This window comes from Triturus cristatus, chromosome 4_2 (assembly GCF_964204655.1).
Source record: "Triturus cristatus chromosome 4_2, aTriCri1.1, whole genome shotgun sequence".
NCBI lineage: Eukaryota > Metazoa > Chordata > Amphibia > Caudata > Salamandridae > Triturus > Triturus cristatus.
The window spans coordinates 313,003,734-313,024,082 of record NC_140586.1 but is presented as its reverse complement, the minus strand read 5'-3'; the positions used below and the strand labels follow the sequence as shown (position 1 = coordinate 313,024,082).

General features: G+C 46.2%; 1 protein-coding gene across 2 annotated transcripts in view; it reads right to left on the bottom strand.

Annotated features, from left to right (window-relative positions):
• Positions 1–20,349, bottom strand: part of LOC146833775 (E3 SUMO-protein ligase KIAA1586-like) — a 48,750-nt gene that overhangs the window by 8,666 nt on the left and 19,735 nt on the right. For both annotated transcript variants that reach the window (XM_085601642.1, XM_085601643.1), the window contains exon 2: positions 700–850. In XM_085601642.1, the coding sequence (XP_085457768.1) occupies positions 700–791 (92 nt within the window). In that variant the 5' untranslated portion in view covers positions 792–850. The remainder of the gene's footprint in view (positions 1–699; positions 851–20,349) is intronic.

Sequence of the window (20,349 nt, the reverse complement as noted above, 5' to 3'; positions counted from 1 at the left end):
TAAGCCTTGTTAGCGCTAGTTTCCATGAGTTTGCTCCCGGTTTCTTATCGCCTTGCATGTCATCGCTAATGACATGCAAAGTAGGCGTTCCGGAGCTACACTACATGGAAATAGTCGCTAACAAGGCTTCGCTTGATTAACAAGCCTGCAGCAGACCCGCTTAGCGATCAGATTAATCGCGCTAAGCTCCCTTATCGCAGGATCTTAACACCTGCTTAAAAGTCGACTACGCTATCTACTTAGTGGGAGGTGGATTGTATGGTTAAGGTCACTGGGGCGTATCAGCAAGGATCTCCTTATCTCCTGCATTTTCTCTCTTCTTTTCAGGCGATACTGGTGCTTTTCGCCGCTATTGCTGGGTTTCATATCGCCTCGGAGATAAGCCTTGATAATTATGCGCTATCTCGGCGTTGAAACCCAGCGATAGCCGGCGATGTGTGAAATAGCGCTAAGCTTGCGTTGGAAATAAATTTTTTGGTCATGTTTCCAACCTTTAGGGAGAATGCCTTTCCTAAAAACTCTGTCTGAATGTGGCTTAAGTGATCTATCAAACTGTTTGCTAGTGCTTGGTGTTTCCTCTGTGTCTGTACCAATCTCCACAGCATGATGCTGCTCATCTCTAAGAGGACTAGCTTGTATCTTTCCTTCTGTAGGGATTATAACGCTGCTACTAGTAGTGGTGTCACTCTCATCTAGTACCTTCGCTCGCACTTCATCATGTTCCTTGTTCCCTTCATCCATTGGAACGACATGATCTTTTCTACCAAGTTTGCTAGCAGGCTCCTCATCATCTTGGGGCTTGACTTTTGTGAAGTAGCTTGAAATCTTCTTCTGTCCAGTATGTGACATTCTAGGGAAGCAAAGTGAAAGAAAACACGCTAGACATGTGCGAAGTGTGATGTCAATTCTTCTAGGTAACAGGCACAATTAATATTTATTTGCAGTTTGCAACAAAGACATTTATCTCTGCATCTGTACAGCTATTACCATGACTGATTATAAGAACAACCCAAATGGATCCTACTTTGACTACCCAAATTCAGGCTTTTTCCAACTCACACATACACCTGCATGCCCTGCAGCGCTCACCAAAAAACATACAAAGTCTGTAAAGTTTACCTCACTTTTAATTTTTGGCCTCTGGTGGTATTAATACAAAAGCAGGGTGAGGTGGCAGTGTGCAGAGTTAGTTACACACTGTGATTCACAAAAAAGATTGATTAATCAACACTCAGGGATAGACTGGGAACCCAAAGTAGCCCTGGCAAGTTTTGTTAGACCACCAGCGGGGTGCAGCAAGAAAGCGCAGCAAGCTTAAAGACTGCTAGAGATGTTTGGAAGAGAATTCTACCCTCAATAACATTTTGTAAAAAGAAAGACAAAAATTGCGCACAACACATTTTACAGTACATATTTCGCTGTATTAAGTTTCAAAGCATAGTAAATTGCAAATTATGACCTAACAACCACCCAGGCCAGAAAGCATGGAAATGTCACACAAGCACCCAGGCCATAAACCGTGGAAATGTCACGCATAAGCACCCAGGCCATAAACCGTGGAAATGTCACACATAAGCACCCAGGCTATAAACCATGGAAATTTCACCCGTAAGTACTTAGACCAGGAAGCATGGAAACGTCACGCAAAGGAACCCAGGCCACACCGCATGAACATGGCAAATAAAGGCACCCAAGCCAGTGGCGCTGGAACAATTTTCAGAGTGTTGATGCTGCTGAAAAGTCCAATCATCATCACACTAAGTAAGGACAACATAGCAAATGAGCCTGGTCCATTTTCGCGGAAGTGGTGACACTGAGTGTGTGGTATGTTGCGTTGGAGCATTTTGAAGCCCACTAATTGTTGTGGTGTTGAACTGTATGAACTAAATTTTTCCACAATCCCAAACTCACCAACCCCACATGCCTCGACTTCCTGCTCTATCCACTCCAGTGCTGTGGTAGGTAGAATTCCAGCATATTGGCTGATGGCATGCTTTGGACAGTTGAGTAGCTACCTACCAGACATCGCTAGTTATTATTTGTTAATGATATGTGTGTAAGGCATAGGCTAGCTCTATGAAACAGTGGTAACGATTCAAGATGGCTCGACATGGGTCTCTGAACTAGCAAAGTGAGTCCTGTGAGGAAGACAGGTTGTATAGGGACCCTACTCCTGCTGTCACATTCGTGATGTAGCGCTTAAAAGTTTGAAAATTGTAGGGGTGCGTTATATTCATTGTTAGTCGGCACCCGCATATAATCAAATGTGTACTCAGGTATTTTGTGTGCAATGTATTAAGAACTGTATAACCTATGTCGATTTCAATAGAAGTGTTAGCTATGTACAAGCATCTTATGTATATATTGAAGCAATGCATAGAGCTTAGTCCTTTTGAACAATGTGATGTTAAAACGTGTAGATTAGAATTCGTGTCTGTAGACTGTTTAGTTTGACCACACATGAAAGAAAGACGTAAATGTCAATACTGTGATTTAAACCTGCTTGTGTAACCGAAGTAGTGGCCAGAATTCGCATATATCGTTGAGGCGAAAGGCCTGGTATTTTCTTATGTTAGCCAAGGGCAATAGGCCAAAAAGGATTTATTCCAGTAGAGGTTTTAGGCTGTAGTAAATTGCAAGTTAAAAGATGCGAAGTATGTCTGCCTTGCATGATCTCACCCCAGGTGCAAGGACAGTTGCTCGTTAGTAGAGAAGCTCTTTGTTCACAAATTGACTTATGTAGTAAAAGCCAGACATGGGAGTGCATTGGAATGTGCCAATCGTAACTCCTAGTGCGGATGGCGTCTGGGACTCAAGGCCAAGCGATGGACGATGGAACTGGACAGCGCTCTGTGGAAATTTACTGAAAGACGACCCCGCAGAAGAGGAGGCGCAAAGGGCGTGTTCTGGGATTTGGGGTTCTGTATTAGGGACAGCGCCCCGAGGGTGGAGGCAGATCAGAGCAGCCCAGGGCAGAGGAAGGCTAGGCGAAGGGATAGAGGGGGCAACTTAGACCAAGCTCTCTAAGTGAAGACTTCTTAGGAGGTTTCACTCTGACACCTTTGATTCGATTGAGGGTCTCATGGGATTGCTAAGTAGGGATGTCATCTAGAGCAGAGTAGGGACAGAGATGGTATGGTTCAGTGTCCCTAGTATCGACATTTGCTTGGTGGTTTTCTACCTCATGCTTTTAGAGATTGTACTTTTAGTTATTTTTAGCCGTATGCGGATTCTTCGTAGAGTAGCATTTGTGTTAGTGCCTATGTACTTGTTGTGCCTCGTACTGAGGACTCTGTATCTCCAAATCTTTATGCTGATAATAAAAACCAGAGAGCCAAGAGATTAAGTCTCGAGTCCTTGATTATGGCAATTTGTGGACAGTAATTTTGATAATTGTGTTTTTCCCTCCACGCTATTGGGCAAGTAAAAAGTTCCATACGACCAGAGTGGGTTCTAGTAGATAATTGCGAGATACTAAAATGGGCCGGAGCAGTTGGTAGCAGAGGATGGTTTCTTTCCGATAGCGAGGGAAGATTAGATAAGGATAAGTGATCCTCGAGGCCCAAAAGACGATAAGTGATGCTGAATCATCAGATGGCGAGCAGCAGACGGCAGCAGATGAGCATCGACGGCGAGTAGCAGCACGGCCGAAAGCAGCAGTTCCAGGAGTGAGTATGAAAATGAGATGTTGTAGATTGCGGTGTTGATTTGTTGTGTGATGTCTTGCGGAGTTGATGTGTATGTCGTGTGATTGTGAGATCAGGCTGTGAGCGCGCGCAGCCCGGGAATTGTGGTGTAGAAGACACCTGAGATAGATTTTGTTGACCACCCAAAGGAGATCGTGAGGTACCATCGATCACCTGGACCGAGATAGGGGGAGTGAACGTGTGTGTGTATGGCAACTTAACGCTGGTCGTGGGTTGTTGTGTGCGGATCGGAGTGTTAGTAACCTATCAGTGGCGAGCTGTCTGCCCGGACGGGGACAGACGGGCGCCAAGCGAGGTCAACAGGGTCGAGAGACTGTGGACGAACAGTCAGAGGCTGTGGACGGACAGCCAGGGAAGTAACTTAATCGGTTATTTCAGTGTATGAATGGGACGAGAGCAAGCGTGAAACGTGTTTGGAGAAGGGAACTGCTGCGAACGGAGGAAGGTGACGTCAGAGGGTGTCGCGCTGTGATAGGCCGGTTGGTGTGAGTTGCGCTGTTATTGGAGGATTTGAGAACAAGAAGTAAATAGAGCGCGAGAGCGAATTCGCTCATCATGAAGTGTCTTAGGGCTTTGCGAGAGTTGTGTAGAGGCGATAAGCATGTGGTTGTTCGTGGGGGAGAAGAAGCCCCTCCCGAGGATACCCCAGCACATTACATGGCAAAGAATGTGGGGTTACATACTATAGTTTGGATTGAGAATTGGCACAAGATTACACAAGGTGAAGGGGAATTAGCTTTCCCGAGGTATGGCTCATTTAGATTAGCTGTGCTGTACCAGCTGAAGTCGGTGATGGGGTCCTTAAGACCCTTGCCAAGACCAGCACAGTTCGAAGCATTACATGCGTGGATTAGAGCAGCGCATGATAAGGAAAAGGGAAGAAGTCAGGAGAGGATGAGGAAGTCGATTAGGGCATTTCAGGATGCCAAGTGGGACGCAGCGGAGAAAAGATGGAGAGTGCAGACAATTGAGGAAGAGAAATTGTATCCCGTGCTGATAGACTCGACGGGGATAAGGCATGTGAAAGCACAGGAAGAGGAGAGTGACTCCGATGATGGGGTATTGCAAAGACTGTTAGACGAGAGACCACCTCCTTATAATCCGGACGGAGAGGATGATAGGTGGGGTGAGAGGGGAGAAACTAGAAGGGTAACGATCCAACCTGAGACCCGAGTAAAAGGGTTGGTTTCGTTTGAAACAGCGAGTTCACAGGGTCAGTCTGAGGCTAGTGGGAGGATTGAAAGAGAGATGAGGTTACCGGATGCATTGAGGGTACCGGTCACCATTGGACCGATTGTGTCGATATACAGTCCGGAATCAGAGGAAAGAGAGAGGTCAGAACGAGTGGCAGAAAGGACGAGGAGAGAAAGCGGGGAAAGTGGGTTGGAAGGGGCAACGGCCCGACCTCCAAGCCCTGTACAATGGAGTACACCGTTGGCAGCAGTGTCAGACACATCGAAGGGAGAGGAAGACCAGAGATCGGAGAGACCGAGGACTCTGATGGAGTCCAGATCAGATTTAAGGTCATGGGTACCGCCGAAGAGGCAAATGAGCTGGAATATGGGCCAAGCGGGGAAGGCTCCAGATGGCTTTAAGAGTCATTCTGCTCCTATAGAGACACCAGAAGAGAGGAGAGAGAAAGAACCGGAATGCGAATATGATGAGGGACGTGGAGCAAGTTGTCAGGTGTTGAAAGGAGCCTTGAAGGCAGGGATGATAGACATAGTAAGGCTCAAGGCAGAGGCGGATGAAATTATATATGGAAGTCTACCTCTTGAGAGGATAGTGTCCTACAATCCGGATGAGCTGTTTTTCGTGGCGAAAGATGTGACGCGGAAAGCACGAATGGCACACGAGAAATTGAGGGGATTGGCGAAAGAGTATGAGGTGGATTTATCCAAGACTAGGGTGTTGCAAGGAAGTCATAGGATGCATTATACTGAGCGGGAGCTGGAGGAGAAGAGGGTTGTTGGACTGAGGTCACATACTAGAGAACTGATTCTAGCCATGCGGCCATGGTTGACGCTTGATAAGTGGGAAGAGAAATGGTCAAAGAAAAAGACCTCAAGGGGAGCGGAAGGAGGAACTCCGGCAGAGGGATTGCTACTAGCAAAGACCTTTCCCCTTAGGGAAGTGGCGAATGGAGGATATGTGCATGTACCATGGAGCAGGGGGGATTTGGCATCATTTACGAATGATTTTCCCAGGCTCAGGGAGAAGCCTGCAGAATGGTACAAGCAAGTTGAGCGTTTTGTCAAAATTTCGAAGGTGTTGTGGATAGATCTAAATACCTTATTCGATATTGTGGTCCCAGGAGATCTGTGGAACGCATGTAAAATTGCTGTTGATTGGCCGGACTATGAGCCTGATAGGAACCTGATTACAAATGGTCCGTCGCCAGTAGTGATGAGGCTGTATGAGAAAGTAATTACCTGGTTGAAATCGAAGGTTTCACCCCAAGATATTGATTGGGTGAAAATAGACAGGACGGTGCAGGAGCCAAAGGAGACAGTACATGAGTTTTATGAGAGACTTTTGAAAGCTTTTAAGCAGTACAGTGGCCTAGACGAGCTGGAGACGAAGGACATGGGACAGTTTGTGTCTAAGTTCGTGCTGGGTTTGAAGCCCGAGGTCAGTCTCATGATACAGCAGCATTTGATCTGTTGGCAGAATAAGCCCGTAGATGAAATCTTGCAATACGCTAGGTACTGCACGGATGAGATTGAGTCAAAGCACAAGAAGATGAAGGATAACCTATTGCTCATACAGATGCAAGCTGCTCAGGGACCGCCGAATGGGGGTCCAGTGGTGCGGAGACAGGGAAATTATCAGACAGGGAATCAGAATGTGCAGGGTCAGGGAAGGCCGAGGCCCGTTGACCCTAGGACAGGCATAGATGTAGCAATATTGAAAAAGACGACAGCTTGTCACCAGTGTCATCAGGTGGGGCACTGGGGGCGCGAGTGTCCCTTGAACCCCTATAATCAGCCGCAGATGGAGGGAGGAATGGGTCAGGTCCCTGGGGCGGAACAGGTACAGACGGTGACTGTACCGAGAATGATGCAAGGGGGGACCGGCATCTCGCAAGTGCAGGTTCCCCAGCCACCCAGAATACAGAATATACAGCAGGGAGCTCGGACTTATTTGCAGATGCCCATGTTCGAAGTAGGAGAGGAGAGGGATGCAGATTTGCTAGCCCAGTTAAGTTTAGGCCAGGATGATGATTGCCTACTTAGAGCCATTTTAGAAGTGGATCAGAGAGGACCTTTTGTGGAAGCGGAACTCGATGGACACCCTACTACCTTTTTGGTAGATACGGGGGCTACCAGGTCAACGATAAGATCAGCGGTAGTTCCGGGGGTAGCCCTTTCTGGAGAAAGCATACAAGTGGTTGGAGTAGCGAACAAAAGGCTAGTTAGCCCTTTGACAGAACCGATTCCAGTTAGGATAGGAAACTTTAGGGATCGACATCAGTTCGTGGTGTGCGATTCTAGTCCTGTTTGTTTGTTGGGGAGAGACTTATTGTGCAAGCTTAATTGCACAATTTACTGTACCCCGAAAGGAGTAGAGGTGCAGACAAGAGATGAGGATGCGACCTTTAAGGTTGCAAATCAGCGGGTGTGTGTGGAAGTGTACCCAGCTTTGACAGTGGAGGAGCTTCCACAGGATTTGAGGGAGTCAGTGTCGTCTGACGTGTGGGACCTAAGTGGAGAGGAGATTGGCTTAGTTAGGGGAGTGGAACCAGTGATACAGGTTAAGCCAAACGTGGAATTCCCGAGAACACCTCAGTACAAATTATCCCCTGAAACGATTGCAGGGATTAAACCTGTGATCGAGTCCATGATTAGACAGGGAATACTGGTGGAGATCATGGGTAGTCCATGTAACTCGCCCATTATGGGACTGCAGAAACCAAGTGGAAAGTTCAGAATAATACAGGACCTGCGAAAAATAAACGACATAGTTGTTCCATGTTGTCCAGTGGTACCGAATCCATCTGTGATACTGTTTCAGATCCCATGTGAAGCTGGATGGTTCACAGTGATTGACTTGTGTCAGGCATTCTTTTCGATTCCCCTACATGAAGAGAGCAGATTTCTTTTTGCATTTAGACTAGAAAATCGTGTATTAACGTGGTGTCGTATCCCACAGGGGTATACGGAGAGCCCATCGATTTTCAATCAACTCTTGAAGAAAAACTTGGAGAGTCTTGTGTTGCCACAAAACTCCGTTTTGGTGCAATACATTGACGACCTGCTTGTTGCGTCAGAAACAGAAGACGCTTGCAGGACTGATACAATTGCGTTGCTGAATTTCTTGGGAGAGAATGGTCACAAGGTGTCTCCAAGCAAGTTGCAATACTGTTTACCTGAGGTGCAGTATTTGGGGCACAGGATTCAGAAGGGTAAAAGGAAGGTGTCTCCAGATCGCATTGATGCGATTTTGAGAATGCCGGTTCCCTCGACGCAGAGGGAAGTTAGAATGTTTTTGGGAATGGTGGGCTATTGCCGTCAGTGGATCCCAAACTTTTCCTTTGAAGCGAAGCCTTTACAGCGGCTGACGCGAAAGGATGTAAGTGATCCGGTACCATGGGACGACGACTGTTTGAAATCATTTCTGAGGCTGAGAGAAGCCTTATGTAGCGCTCCTGCGTTGGGAATGCCGGATTACAACAAGGCATTTGCATTGTTCTGCTGCGAAAGAGAAGGTTGCGCATTAGCAGTGTTAACTCAGAATCATGGAGGTGTCCGTAGACCAGTTGCCTATTTCTCAGCTACTTTAGATCCAGTAGCTTCTGCGTTGCCCGGATGTCTCAGATCCGTTGCGGCAACAGGTGTCAGCATCGAGAGATGTGAGAGCATTGTAATGGGTCATCCTCTTACTGTACATGTGCCACATTCTGTTGAATTGTTGATGACTAGGACTAAAACACAGCACCTCACGAATAATAGGCTGACTCGTTATGAGCAAGTTATTCTTGCAGCCGATAATGTGATATTGAAGAGGTGTGCTGTTTTAAATCCTGCCACATTGTTACCTATTCCAAATATAGATGATAAGGAAGATTGTGAGGACCATGATTGTCTCGATGTGACTGAACTATGCACCAAACCGAGACCAGACATTGTTGATGAACCGCTCCCAGTGTCAGATGAGATTTTCTTTGTGGACGGTTCATGTTTAAGAGACGGTGTTGGTCGACTGAGAGCAGCGTTTGCTGTATGTACCATCACGGGGGTGGTTGAAGCCGCTTGTTTAGAAGGAGTACACTCCGCGCAGGTGGCTGAGCTCATTGCTCTGACTCGTGCCTGTTTGGCAGCGGAAAAGATCCGTGTAACTATTTACACGGACAGCCAGTATGGGTTTGGTGTGGTTCATGACTTCGGACAGCTATGGTCCCAGAGAGGGTTCATGACGTCTTCAGGTTCTCCCATAAGAAATGGTGATCATGTACGGAAATTGCTAAAAGCATTGCAAGGTCCTGATGAAATTGCTGTTGTTAAATGTGCTGCACACACAAAGGGAAATGATTTTGTTTCATTGGGTAACAACTATGCTGATGAGGTAGCCCGATTTTGTGCAGAGCAGGGATGCAATTTCACGGAGACCCACATTGAGGAAACTGGGGAGGAAGTGGCGTATGGTCAGATGTTAGCAATGGCAGACTCATGGGAGGAACTGAAACAGCTTCAGGAAGGGGTCTCGGATCAGGAACGAGACAGCTGGATACGAGCTGGATGTGAGAAGGGAGATGTGGATATATGGGTTTCGAATGATGGACGAGCAGTGTTGCCGGAAAGTTTGTGGAATCCCATGGCGAGGTTGATACATGGTGCTGTACATCTTGGTAGGGATGCAATGATGAGAGTGTTTCGTCAGACTTGGTATAACCCGAAGTTTCGGGCAGTGGCTGAAACCGTGTGCCAGAGGTGTGTCACCTGTCAACAGATGAATGTAGGGAAGAGAACTGCTGTGACGTTGAGTCACATAGGGAGGTCAGGTGGAACTTTCAATAGGATGCAGCTCGATTTTGTTGAAATGCCGAAGTGTAATGGGTTGAGGTACATATTAGTGATAGTATGTGTCTTTTCCAGGTGGGTGGAGGCATACCCTACACGCAGATGTGACACACTCACAGTAGCAAAACTATTATTGAGGGAACTCATTCCAAGGTACGGGTTCCCGACGTCCTTTGAATCGGACAGAGGAACTCATTTCCACAGCGAAGTCATGAAGTTGCTTTGTGCAGCTTTGAATATAGATCAGAAGTTACACTGTAGCTATAGACCGGAAGCTTCAGGGATAGTGGAGCAGGTGAATGGAACTCTGAAGGCTCGAATGGCGAAAGTGTGTTCGTCTACGTCTTTGAAATGGCCTGACGCATTACCCTTGGTCCTCATGAGCCTTCGAAGTGTGCCAGATAGAAGGACTGGGTTGTCACCCCATGAAATCCTCATGGGAAGAGCGATGCGTTTGCCTGCCATACCTGCTACTGCTTTGATAAATATCACTGATGATATGATCCTGGACTATTGTAAAGGCCTTGCTGACGTGGTCCGTTCTGTGTCTCAGCAGGTGCAGACAGCAACGGTTCCAGCCGCGAGTGACCGGTGCCACGACTTGGACCCAGGCGATTGGGTCCTAGTCCGCAAGCACGTGAGGAAGAGTTGTTTGGATGCTAGGTGGCGCGGCCCCTTTCAGGTGATCCTTGTCACGAACACAGCCGTCAAGTGTGGAGGTTTACCGAACTGGGTGCATGCTTCCCATACCCGCCGAGTCCCAGCACCCTTAGAAGATACAGCCCCTCTCGAGAACGAAAGTCCAGCTGAGCCGATAGAAACATCTGAGAGGGCCAGTCAAGCTGTAAGGGTTGCTGAAGCGGCTGATGGTGCACTGAATCGAGTTGGGGGAGGACGTGAAAGAAGTACTGACCCAGAAACAGGCGAAGGAGCAAGAGGTGCAGTGGGTAGTACAGAAACGAGTTCTGCCGAAGAGGAGGAGATCAGTGCACAGGGTATCGAAGGGAAGGCCGAGGTGCCACCGAAGCAGAAAGGGTTTGGCCCGCAAGACAAAATCGGGTAAACCTAAGGTCGGTACCAGACACAGATCTTGCACCAGTCTCGGAGGAACCAGAAGAAGAATCAGGCGACGAGGAGAATCCTCAAGGTGTGAGAAGATCAAGGAGAACAAGAGTGCCAAGTCGGAAGTACGCCTCACCAGAGTGGGCATACCCAGTGACTGATGCCCGGGTTACCGAGCACGGGAAGATTGAGGTCGATGACATTGGTCAACAGTGTCCCGCTCCAGAGAGTGGAAGTGTTGCTGAAAGTTCCGGGATTGGAGATCGAAGGAATATTGACGATTCATATTCCGAGTCCGCCATTCCTGAGTGTCATTCGAGGTATGATCTTGGACAATTTGGAGTTCCCGACGTTCACGACTGTGCCAGACCCACAAGAACTGATCATTCTTAAGCTCGAAATATTGCAGGGAGTCCTGGAGCTGTTGGGACCAGCGCTTATGTTAGATTGATTTGAGAAGGTTGCAAGCAGAAAAGAAGATAACCTAGACCCGAGCGGAAGAAGAACAAAATTAGGGATTTTTCCGTTATAGAATGAAGCAAAGTTAGGGAGGGTTGCCTAAGTTCACGAAAGAGACATTAATGAGAAAGAGACTTACCCTTTCAGAGACTGTATTGGACATTGAGCATATTCCGAAGATGGCAGATCCTGCAAACCCACATCGTAGGGCTAAATTGATAATAGGCACATTGATAGGAGTTGTGATAGTCACCATATTTGCAGTAGTGATAAGTTCGTACATGGTGGCTCACAGGCAAGAGGGAAAGGTTCAGGGAGCACCCACACCTATTACCCCAGAACAGAGAGGTGTCAGTATCAGAGAGCAGGAAATATCGAAGTTGAGGGATGATCGCAGACTCCACATGGATTTGTCGAGGGGTGATTTTAAGCTTAACGCGTATGCAAAGTTGCTGTATGAGTATGTTGATGCGATGGATGTGAAGGATTGTTACGTGTGCATGCAGTTGCCTGTTTCAGTGGATGAGGGTATCAAGTATCATCATCTCCCATTGACATATGGGATTTCTTGTAGTTTATTACTCAGTTTATTTTACGACAGGAGACAGTTCGAGTATTTCTTTTCAAATTTTGATACGGTACTTCCTGAAGTTCCAGCAATTAAGCATCTAAATAAGTATAATTATTATAAGAAAGAGGACAGACTCCTGAAGTATTTTAGACCGACTGTGAAGTTGGATACGGCGCATGCTCACAGGAATAACCTGACATGTGCGTTGTCTGAGACGGAGAAGAAATTCATTGATCAAGTAGAAGACAGGTATAGGAAATTGACCCAGACACGAGACACCGGAGATAGCCCAGTAGATTGGACTGCGGAGGAGAGAGCTCATAAGTCTAAGGGAAGTTATGGACCAATAGCGTTAGATGAGGTACAGAGAGGGAATTTGTGTATTGGTCGGCCGCAATCCGATACGGATAAGGTCGCAGTGGGACATAGCACCTGTTCTCAGACCTTTACTTTGGAAGCCTCTGTTAAGAATTTTATGCAAGGGGTGGTACAAGTAATTCCGACAGTGTATTATGTATGTGGAAAGAATGCGTATGTCAGACTGCCTGCAAATTGGTATGGCATATGCTATTTGGCTATCATATTCCCGAAGATTTATCACACAGAGGACTTGGAGTTGTTAGAGACGAAGCGACAGTCTAGAAGACGTAGGGCTACAAATGCAGGTGCAGTGATTGGGGACATATACGGAGCAATGATACCTAGTATGGGTGTGGTGTTGAATGATGTGAAGATCAGGAGGTTGGCGACTGTAGTTGATGAGTTGTCTATGAACACGGCGAGGTCGCTGTTGTTGGTGGCTGGAGAGATGTTGTCGATACGGAATATGGTTATGCAGAATCGCCTTGCTTTAGACGTGTTATTAGCCAAAGAAGGCGGAGTCTGCAAATTATTGAAGGTTCAAGAATGCTGCACATATATTCCAGACAACACGAAGGAGATAGGGAAGTACATAGATAACATCACGACTATTCACAAGGAGATTATGGATTTCACGGAGGAGAATGTGTGGGAGAAGATTGGGCAAGGATTTGGAAGAGTGGGAACGTGGTTTGCGAATTTGGGAAGAGGATTTCTTGGATCAGTGTTGAAGCCAATTATCATTGCTGTGGTTTGTGTGATTTGTTTGTGGGGATGCGTGAAAGCATGGAAGTGGTATCAAGGAGGCAAAGTCGAAAGAGCTCTTAGAGCAAACGAGAAAAGAATGGCGAAGTTTCAGGAGCAGCAATACGAGAGTCTTAAGAGAATGGAGGGAGTTCGACATGGCAAAGTTATGACTAGCGCGGTTTGAATCAGTTCTAAAGACGAGAAATGTAATGGTGTGATGACGGATGTCATCAAAGGGGGGAACTGATGTAGCGCTTAAAAGTTTGAAAATTGTAGGGGTGCGTTATATTCATTGTTAGTCGGCACCCGCATATAATCAAATGTGTACTCAGGTATTTTGTGTGCAATGTATTAAGAACTGTATAACCTATGTCGATTTCAATAGAAGTGTTAGCTATGTACAAGCATCTTATGTATATATTGAAGCAATGCATAGAGCTTAGTCCTTTTGAACAATGTGATGTTAAAACGTGTAGATTAGAATTCGTGTCTGTAGACTGTTTAGTTTGACCACACATGAAAGAAAGACGTAAATGTCAATACTGTGATTTAAACCTGCTTGTGTAACCGAAGTAGTGGCCAGAATTCGCATATATCGTTGAGGCGAAAGGCCTGGTATTTTCTTATGTTAGCCAAGGGCAATAGGCCAAAAAGGATTTATTCCAGTAGAGGTTTTAGGCTGTAGTAAATTGCAAGTTAAAAGATGCGAAGTATGTCTGCCTTGCATGATCTCACCCCAGGTGCAAGGACAGTTGCTCGTTAGTAGAGAAGCTCTTTGTTCACAAATTGACTTATGTAGTAAAAGCCAGACATGGGAGTGCATTGGAATGTGCCAATCGTAACTCCTAGTGCGGATGGCGTCTGGGACTCAAGGCCAAGCGATGGACGATGGAACTGGACAGCGCTCTGTGGAAATTTACTGAAAGACGACCCCGCAGAAGAGGAGGCGCAAAGGGCGTGTTCTGGGATTTGGGGTTCTGTATTAGGGACAGCGCCCCGAGGGTGGAGGCAGATCAGAGCAGCCCAGGGCAGAGGAAGGCTAGGCGAAGGGATAGAGGGGGCAACTTAGACCAAGCTCTCTAAGTGAAGACTTCTTAGGAGGTTTCACTCTGACACCTTTGATTCGATTGAGGGTCTCATGGGATTGCTAAGTAGGGATGTCATCTAGAGCAGAGTAGGGACAGAGATGGTATGGTTTAGTGTCCCTAGTATCGACATTTGCTTGGTGGTTTTCTACCTCATGCTTTTAGAGATTGTACTTTTAGTTATTTTTAGCCGTATGCGGATTCTTCGTAGAGTAGCATTTGTGTTAGTGCCTATGTACTTGTTGTGCCTCGTACTGAGGACTCTGTATCTCCAAATCTTTATGCTGATAATAAAAACCAGAGAGCCAAGAGATTAAGTCTCGAGTCCTTGATTATGGCAATTTGTGGACAGTAATTTTGATAATTGTGTTTTTCCCTCCACGCTATTGGGCAAGTAAAAAGTTCCATACGACCAGAGTGGGTTCTAGTAGATAATTGCGAGATACTAAAATGGGCCGGAGCATTCGTTATGGTCATGGTACTTGTAGGGCCTCTCTAGTCTCTGCCTCTCTTCTCCTTCAGACCCCCTGGAGCCTGCTGCAGTGCTCGCTGCCAGAAGTTTGAGGCGAACCTCTTTGCCCAGGGCAGGTGACAGCAGTGCTTCCATGGCCTTCCGCAGCCACCTGCGCCTGAGGTACCACCAGCTGGGCCATGGGGCTCAGCCTGGTAAGGGCTGGCCTCAGCCCGATATGAATATTGCAGCAGGAGCAGACAGGGCCGTTACTATCTCTTTCAATGGGAAAAAGTAAATACATAAAATAAAAGTGTGCGTCGTGCCAGCAAGAAAGAACACGCGAACGTTGATGGGTTGGATTGGAATAGGTTTTATAGAACATTGTCTGCAACAATGACCCCAACTATCATGAACTTTGACAATTTGGACATAAAGATAACAGTCCTACAAACTCTGGTGTCATACACAATGTCAATTGGCGCCAAAATGGAAAGAGTCCCGGATAACAAGAGCTCAGACCCCTGTAGGGGGTTGAGTAGAGTCTTGCAGCTATAGCCCAGTAATTGAAAAACTAGCTGTATTATCAGACATCATGGAACACATGATAGAAGAAATACAGCAGGCAGTATCACTTCATGAAAATCAGAAACCAAAATTAAATGCCTGGGGCACTTCGCAAGCAAAGGAATCTGATTTTAAAAGTACAAATCAATCATTTAGTCTAACACAGGGCCTGTAGGCTGTAGCCCGCCACCCCAAGAGCTAATACTGCAGCCACAAGCAGAACAAAAAACAACTCAATCAAGACCAGCCCTTAACACCACAGGTGATCCAACTTGAAATGAGTCAATTGTACATTCAATAGAAAGCGACTTAGTAAAAGCCAAATTCTCGTCAGCTCTGAGAGCCTGTTCCAACCTGTTCTCTCAAGAAAATAAAAAAAAGGCTGAGAAAACTCAACCCAAAACAATCCTGAGGTGTTGGGACGACCAATAATCTATGCACTCTACAAACGCGTTCCAAATATTAAAGCTGGTGGGAAGAACCTGGAGCAAACAAACAGAGACATCAATGAAGTACAAATGAATGTCATAGGTAATCGAGCAATTGTGCATGAAATTTCACTACAATCCATGGCCCGCGAGCAGTGCATCACAGGACCTTGTGAGCTTGCAGGATACCTTTGATCTGGACCTGTATGATAAAGTAATTAATACACCAAAATGGCCTTAAAGATCAAAGTGAAGACCAACCTGCCATGGCATGCAAGGAGTGCGCACAAAAACTATATGACTATATGGGCACTGGGCAGACAAATGCCTAGCCAGTCCCATCCTCCCCAGACGGCGGTACACTTGGTGACGCTGCGCACCACCCGAGTAGGAGGTGAGGTGTGGGATAATAGGCAAAGTTGAAAAGCTAGCTGACTCATAGCAGCATATTAACCGGCGGATCATCACTTGACTCAAGTCACACACACACTACCAAATAAAAATACAGCGTGCGTTGGTTTTTTTTGCACGCACACACGGTATTGAGTAGTAGGCAAAACAATGCCCAGCCAGTCCCATCCTCCCCAGACAGCGGGCAGCGGCACACTTGCTGACGCACCAGTGCCACCCGACAGCAATGCACCATATTTCATAAGTAAGGTGCATTCCTGCCCTTTCACATTGGCGTTGGGCAGCACAGAAAGAAAACGTGCAGCACTGCCCTACGCTAATGCCTCAAAAATTAGGCTTGTTGTTTTTGACCAGACCCCCATGCTCACTGACCTTTGGTTTGCTAAACACGGTTTAATGTATTTCCTCAATGTACAAATGATTTGCTGTGGGAATTGGGGGCCTTTATGGTTTTCAATTGCTGGCAAAGATGAGGAGGACCGAGGACGAAGTTCTAGAAATTTGTGTCAGGAGGGGTCTTTACGCCTACTTTACGTCTCAACATCAAAAAGTTTAAATACCTCTGGCCTAGAGAGAGCATGTAAGACTTATTTGCTCTCCAGCTCGCTGCCCACCAGCATGTATTTCACTTCATAAACAAATAGCAAACCCTTGTGTTTTAATTATGGAACAGTTTGAAACGAGCTCTTCTGGGCACATTCGTTTCCTCGCCAGACTTATTATCCATTCAGGGCAAGCAAAACGACATCGGTTTCATGTTAACAAAAGTTAAATGTCAATATGAAAGTGCTTTGGACTTTCTCAAGCTCTGAAACCATTTCAAATAAGTAGATCGATACATTTATCAGTGAAACGGTCAAAGGCTAACTATTATACTGCTCAGAAAACGATGCTCAGTGTGCCAAACCAACAAGGGTACTATTGTTTACATTTCCGAGATCTGGTAAACGTGCCAGCCCAGCAGGCAATTCTTGATTCCAGTTTCTACATTGCCTCTCTATGTAAACCTTACACAGCCATAACCATTTCCAGAATACTGCTGTATGTATATCATAGTTGCCAGATGTGCCCGGTACGTAAAGCATTTTTTGCCTTGAGTTTGCACACCCTATTTATGTAGCACGTGTTGCTGTGACAGTTTCCATATTGCCCTGTTTGCAAAGCCAGATTGGCATAATAGCTGACTCACATGTTGTTGTCATGTGTGTGGTTCATATTACCGTATCAATTTCCACATTGCACAGTGTGTGATGTATACTTGGTTTATAGTTCAGTTATGAATATGTAAATACCTTAAAATATTCATAGGATACGATTCCATAGTTTTTACCATTATCCCAGTCAGTGGTGGCAGAGTTTAGCCATCTCAAAAACAATCAAAGGTTGAGCGGATTTGTAATCTGTGACCTGCCCTTTAATCAGAATGTTCTGACGCAGGAAGATTAAACCACTAAATTAGATGATCGTGAGCTATCCAATCATTTCAGGAAAATAAAAAGTGGATTAGAAGAAACAGTGGCACACTTGATGCTGCAACAGGCCTTTCCCAAACGGTCCCAGATTTCTTATAGAAATTATGAACGCTGCTTTAGGATGGAGTTTGGATATATCAAAGCCAAAGGCTACAGAATCTGCTGTGCGTCTGTTAAACTTAAACATGCGAAGAAAGGGAATCAAATGAATCACACCCACACCCGGGCCCCAAGCCCCCAACCAAAGAGATTCCAGCGAGGGGAGGTCGAGGACACGGACACCCTTTCTTGCCCACGTAAGCGAGGCCTTTTTTCGGGAACAATCAATACCATGGCACTGGCAGAATGTAATTTTGGAAGAGGCCCCGTAATTTCACTGTGCAATAAACTATTTTTCTCATATCAGTTTTACTGTACGTTTTTAATGGCAAGCAGTTTGATGTCTGCACTACAGTGATAAATGTGTGAATGTTGTTTATGAATTCAGTTGCACTAAATAAGGTATTTTTGGCCCACATTTGTTTCCACCGGCACTGCCAGTGCCATGGCATACACACACTGCACACCGTTTTCCCTTGAAGACAAGAGAATGGAAATCTCCCCCAAAAGAGAAAGAGAGGTAACTGTGCTAGCGTCCTCAACATTCCTACGTTTCATTGTTGCCAATGTGCCCCTTAAGGGGTGTGTTTTTTTGTGACGGAGACCTTAATACACACAGGTGCAGCGCAGCAACCAAGATCCGGGATGAGACCAACCACAAAAAAGTGTCTGCAGTTTTAATAATTATGGTCAAAAGTCATTCACAGGCAAGGTCTTGCTTTGATCATAATGGGCTAGAGACATTTTCATTGCCTAATGAAGTGACGAAAGAAAAGGATGCTCTTAAATATCTCTTTCCGTCTCAAGTCTCTCTGACATGTGGAAAAGATATAAAAAGTCTGTACATCGATCACCCCAGCCCAGGCCATAAAAGGGGTTCTTTTAAACTCATTGTGTGTGGTGTGGAAGGGGAGGAACTCTGCAATAGAAACCACCATCTCTGATGTTTTAGTGGCTGTCAGGAAACGGTTGAAACGTTCACAAAATCACTACTACGTACAAACATAGGGGCATATTATCAAGGGCCATTTCGCTGCTTTCCTGGCTTTTATAGCCAGAAAAGCGGCGATATTCACAGCGCACTATCAGTAAGCTCGCGCTAAGCCTTGTTAGCGCTAGTTTCCATGAGTTTGCTCCCGGTTTCTTATCGCCTTGCATGTCATCGCTAATGACATGCAAAGTAGGCGTTCCGGAGCTAAACTACATGGAAATAGTCGCTAACAAGGCTTCGCTTGATTAACAAGCCTGCAGCAGACCCGCTTAGCGATCAGATTAATCGCGCTAAGCTCCCTTATCGCAGGATCTTAACACCTGCTTAAAAGTCGACTACGCTATCTACTTAGTGGGAGGTGGATTGTATGGTTAAGGTCACTGGGGCGTATCAGCAAGGATCTCCTTATCTCCTGCATTTTCTCTCTTCTTTTCAGGCGATACTGGTGCTTTTCGCCGCTATTGCTGGGTTTCATATCGCCTCGGAGATAAGCCTTGATAATTATGCGCTATCTCGGCGTTGAAACACAGCGATAGCCGGTGATGTGTGAAATAGCGCTAAGCGCGCTTTGCGATGTTCATCGCAACTTGTTGTTAATATGCCCCTTGGTTTGCCCACCCAGACACGGGCGCTATCCTGTCACGTGTCCTCCTTTTATCATTCTCTCCCAAAAACATTGCAATCTATCTGAAGCTAAAAAAATAAAATCAGCACACAGTCGCTATCTAGTACAGTCCAGATTAGGGGCAGCGCGGATTAGCCGCGGCCGGCGCGAGACCCCCAGACATGACCTGTGATGGGTTCGAACATATCCTAGATTCCTCTCCAGCGCCTACACAGCAGCGCCTCCGCCCTTGTGCCGCTTCAGGAATGCGATATTCTTCGCTAATTCAGCCAGTGCTGCCGTCTATAGCGCCTGGACCCGGTCATGAGGTGAGTTTAGGAGTGTGAACACACTCCATATTACCGTCTATAACATAATAAATGTAGCATTAATATGAATTCACGTATTATTACTTTCTGATTATCTATGTTTACCAGCAGTTATGTAAAATGATGGATTCTTTATGTAGCAAATGCTTATAAATAAAAACCTAGGGCCTCATTTATGAAAAGTGACGCATCACTGCGTGAAAACAGTGATGCGCCACTTTTCACTGCCCCCTCCCTGCGACTCCAGTGATGCGTCATATTTACAGTATGACGCATCATGTCGCAAGGAGATACAGATACGTCAGTATTTCTGACGTATCTGTAGGCGCAAAAGTGACGCATCGCTGGAGTGTGTCACAAAAGTGACGCAACTCCAGCAATGTGTCCTTTCACATGGGGCAAGCCCCATGTGAAAGGGCCTGCGTCAGTCTTACACCTGCTGTGAGGCAGGCGCAAGAAATTGACGCATTTGGCACCCTAGAAGTGGCGCAGTGAAATCTCGTAGATTTCACTGCGTCACTTCTACGACCCTTTGTTGCGTCAAAACGCCCCCCTTGCATACATTATACCTGGCGCAGGTATAATGTGGCGCAGGGGTTTACAAAGTGACGCATCTACCTAGATGCGTCACTTTGTAAATATGGCGCAACATGGCACTTGTTTTACGCCACTGGTGCGTCACAAAAAGTGACGCACCGGCGGCGCAAAAGTGACGCAGGGGCTCATAAATGAGCCCCCTAGACTGTTAGATGAAAATCGAACACCACTTGCTCATTCATGAACGTGCCGTTTAGTTTACATATAAAAAAAAACAATAATACTCAAATAACCCAAAGAAAGCTATAAAAAAATGTTTGTGTGTGGCTCCTCTGGGGCGCCTTCCAAGGGCCTCAAAAAGCTCGCCGTGCATCAAGTCTGCAGTTTTTGTCAGGTGAGCTGGGGGGGCTAGTTGTGTATGGCCACAATGTCGTGGGGGTTTAAGGCAT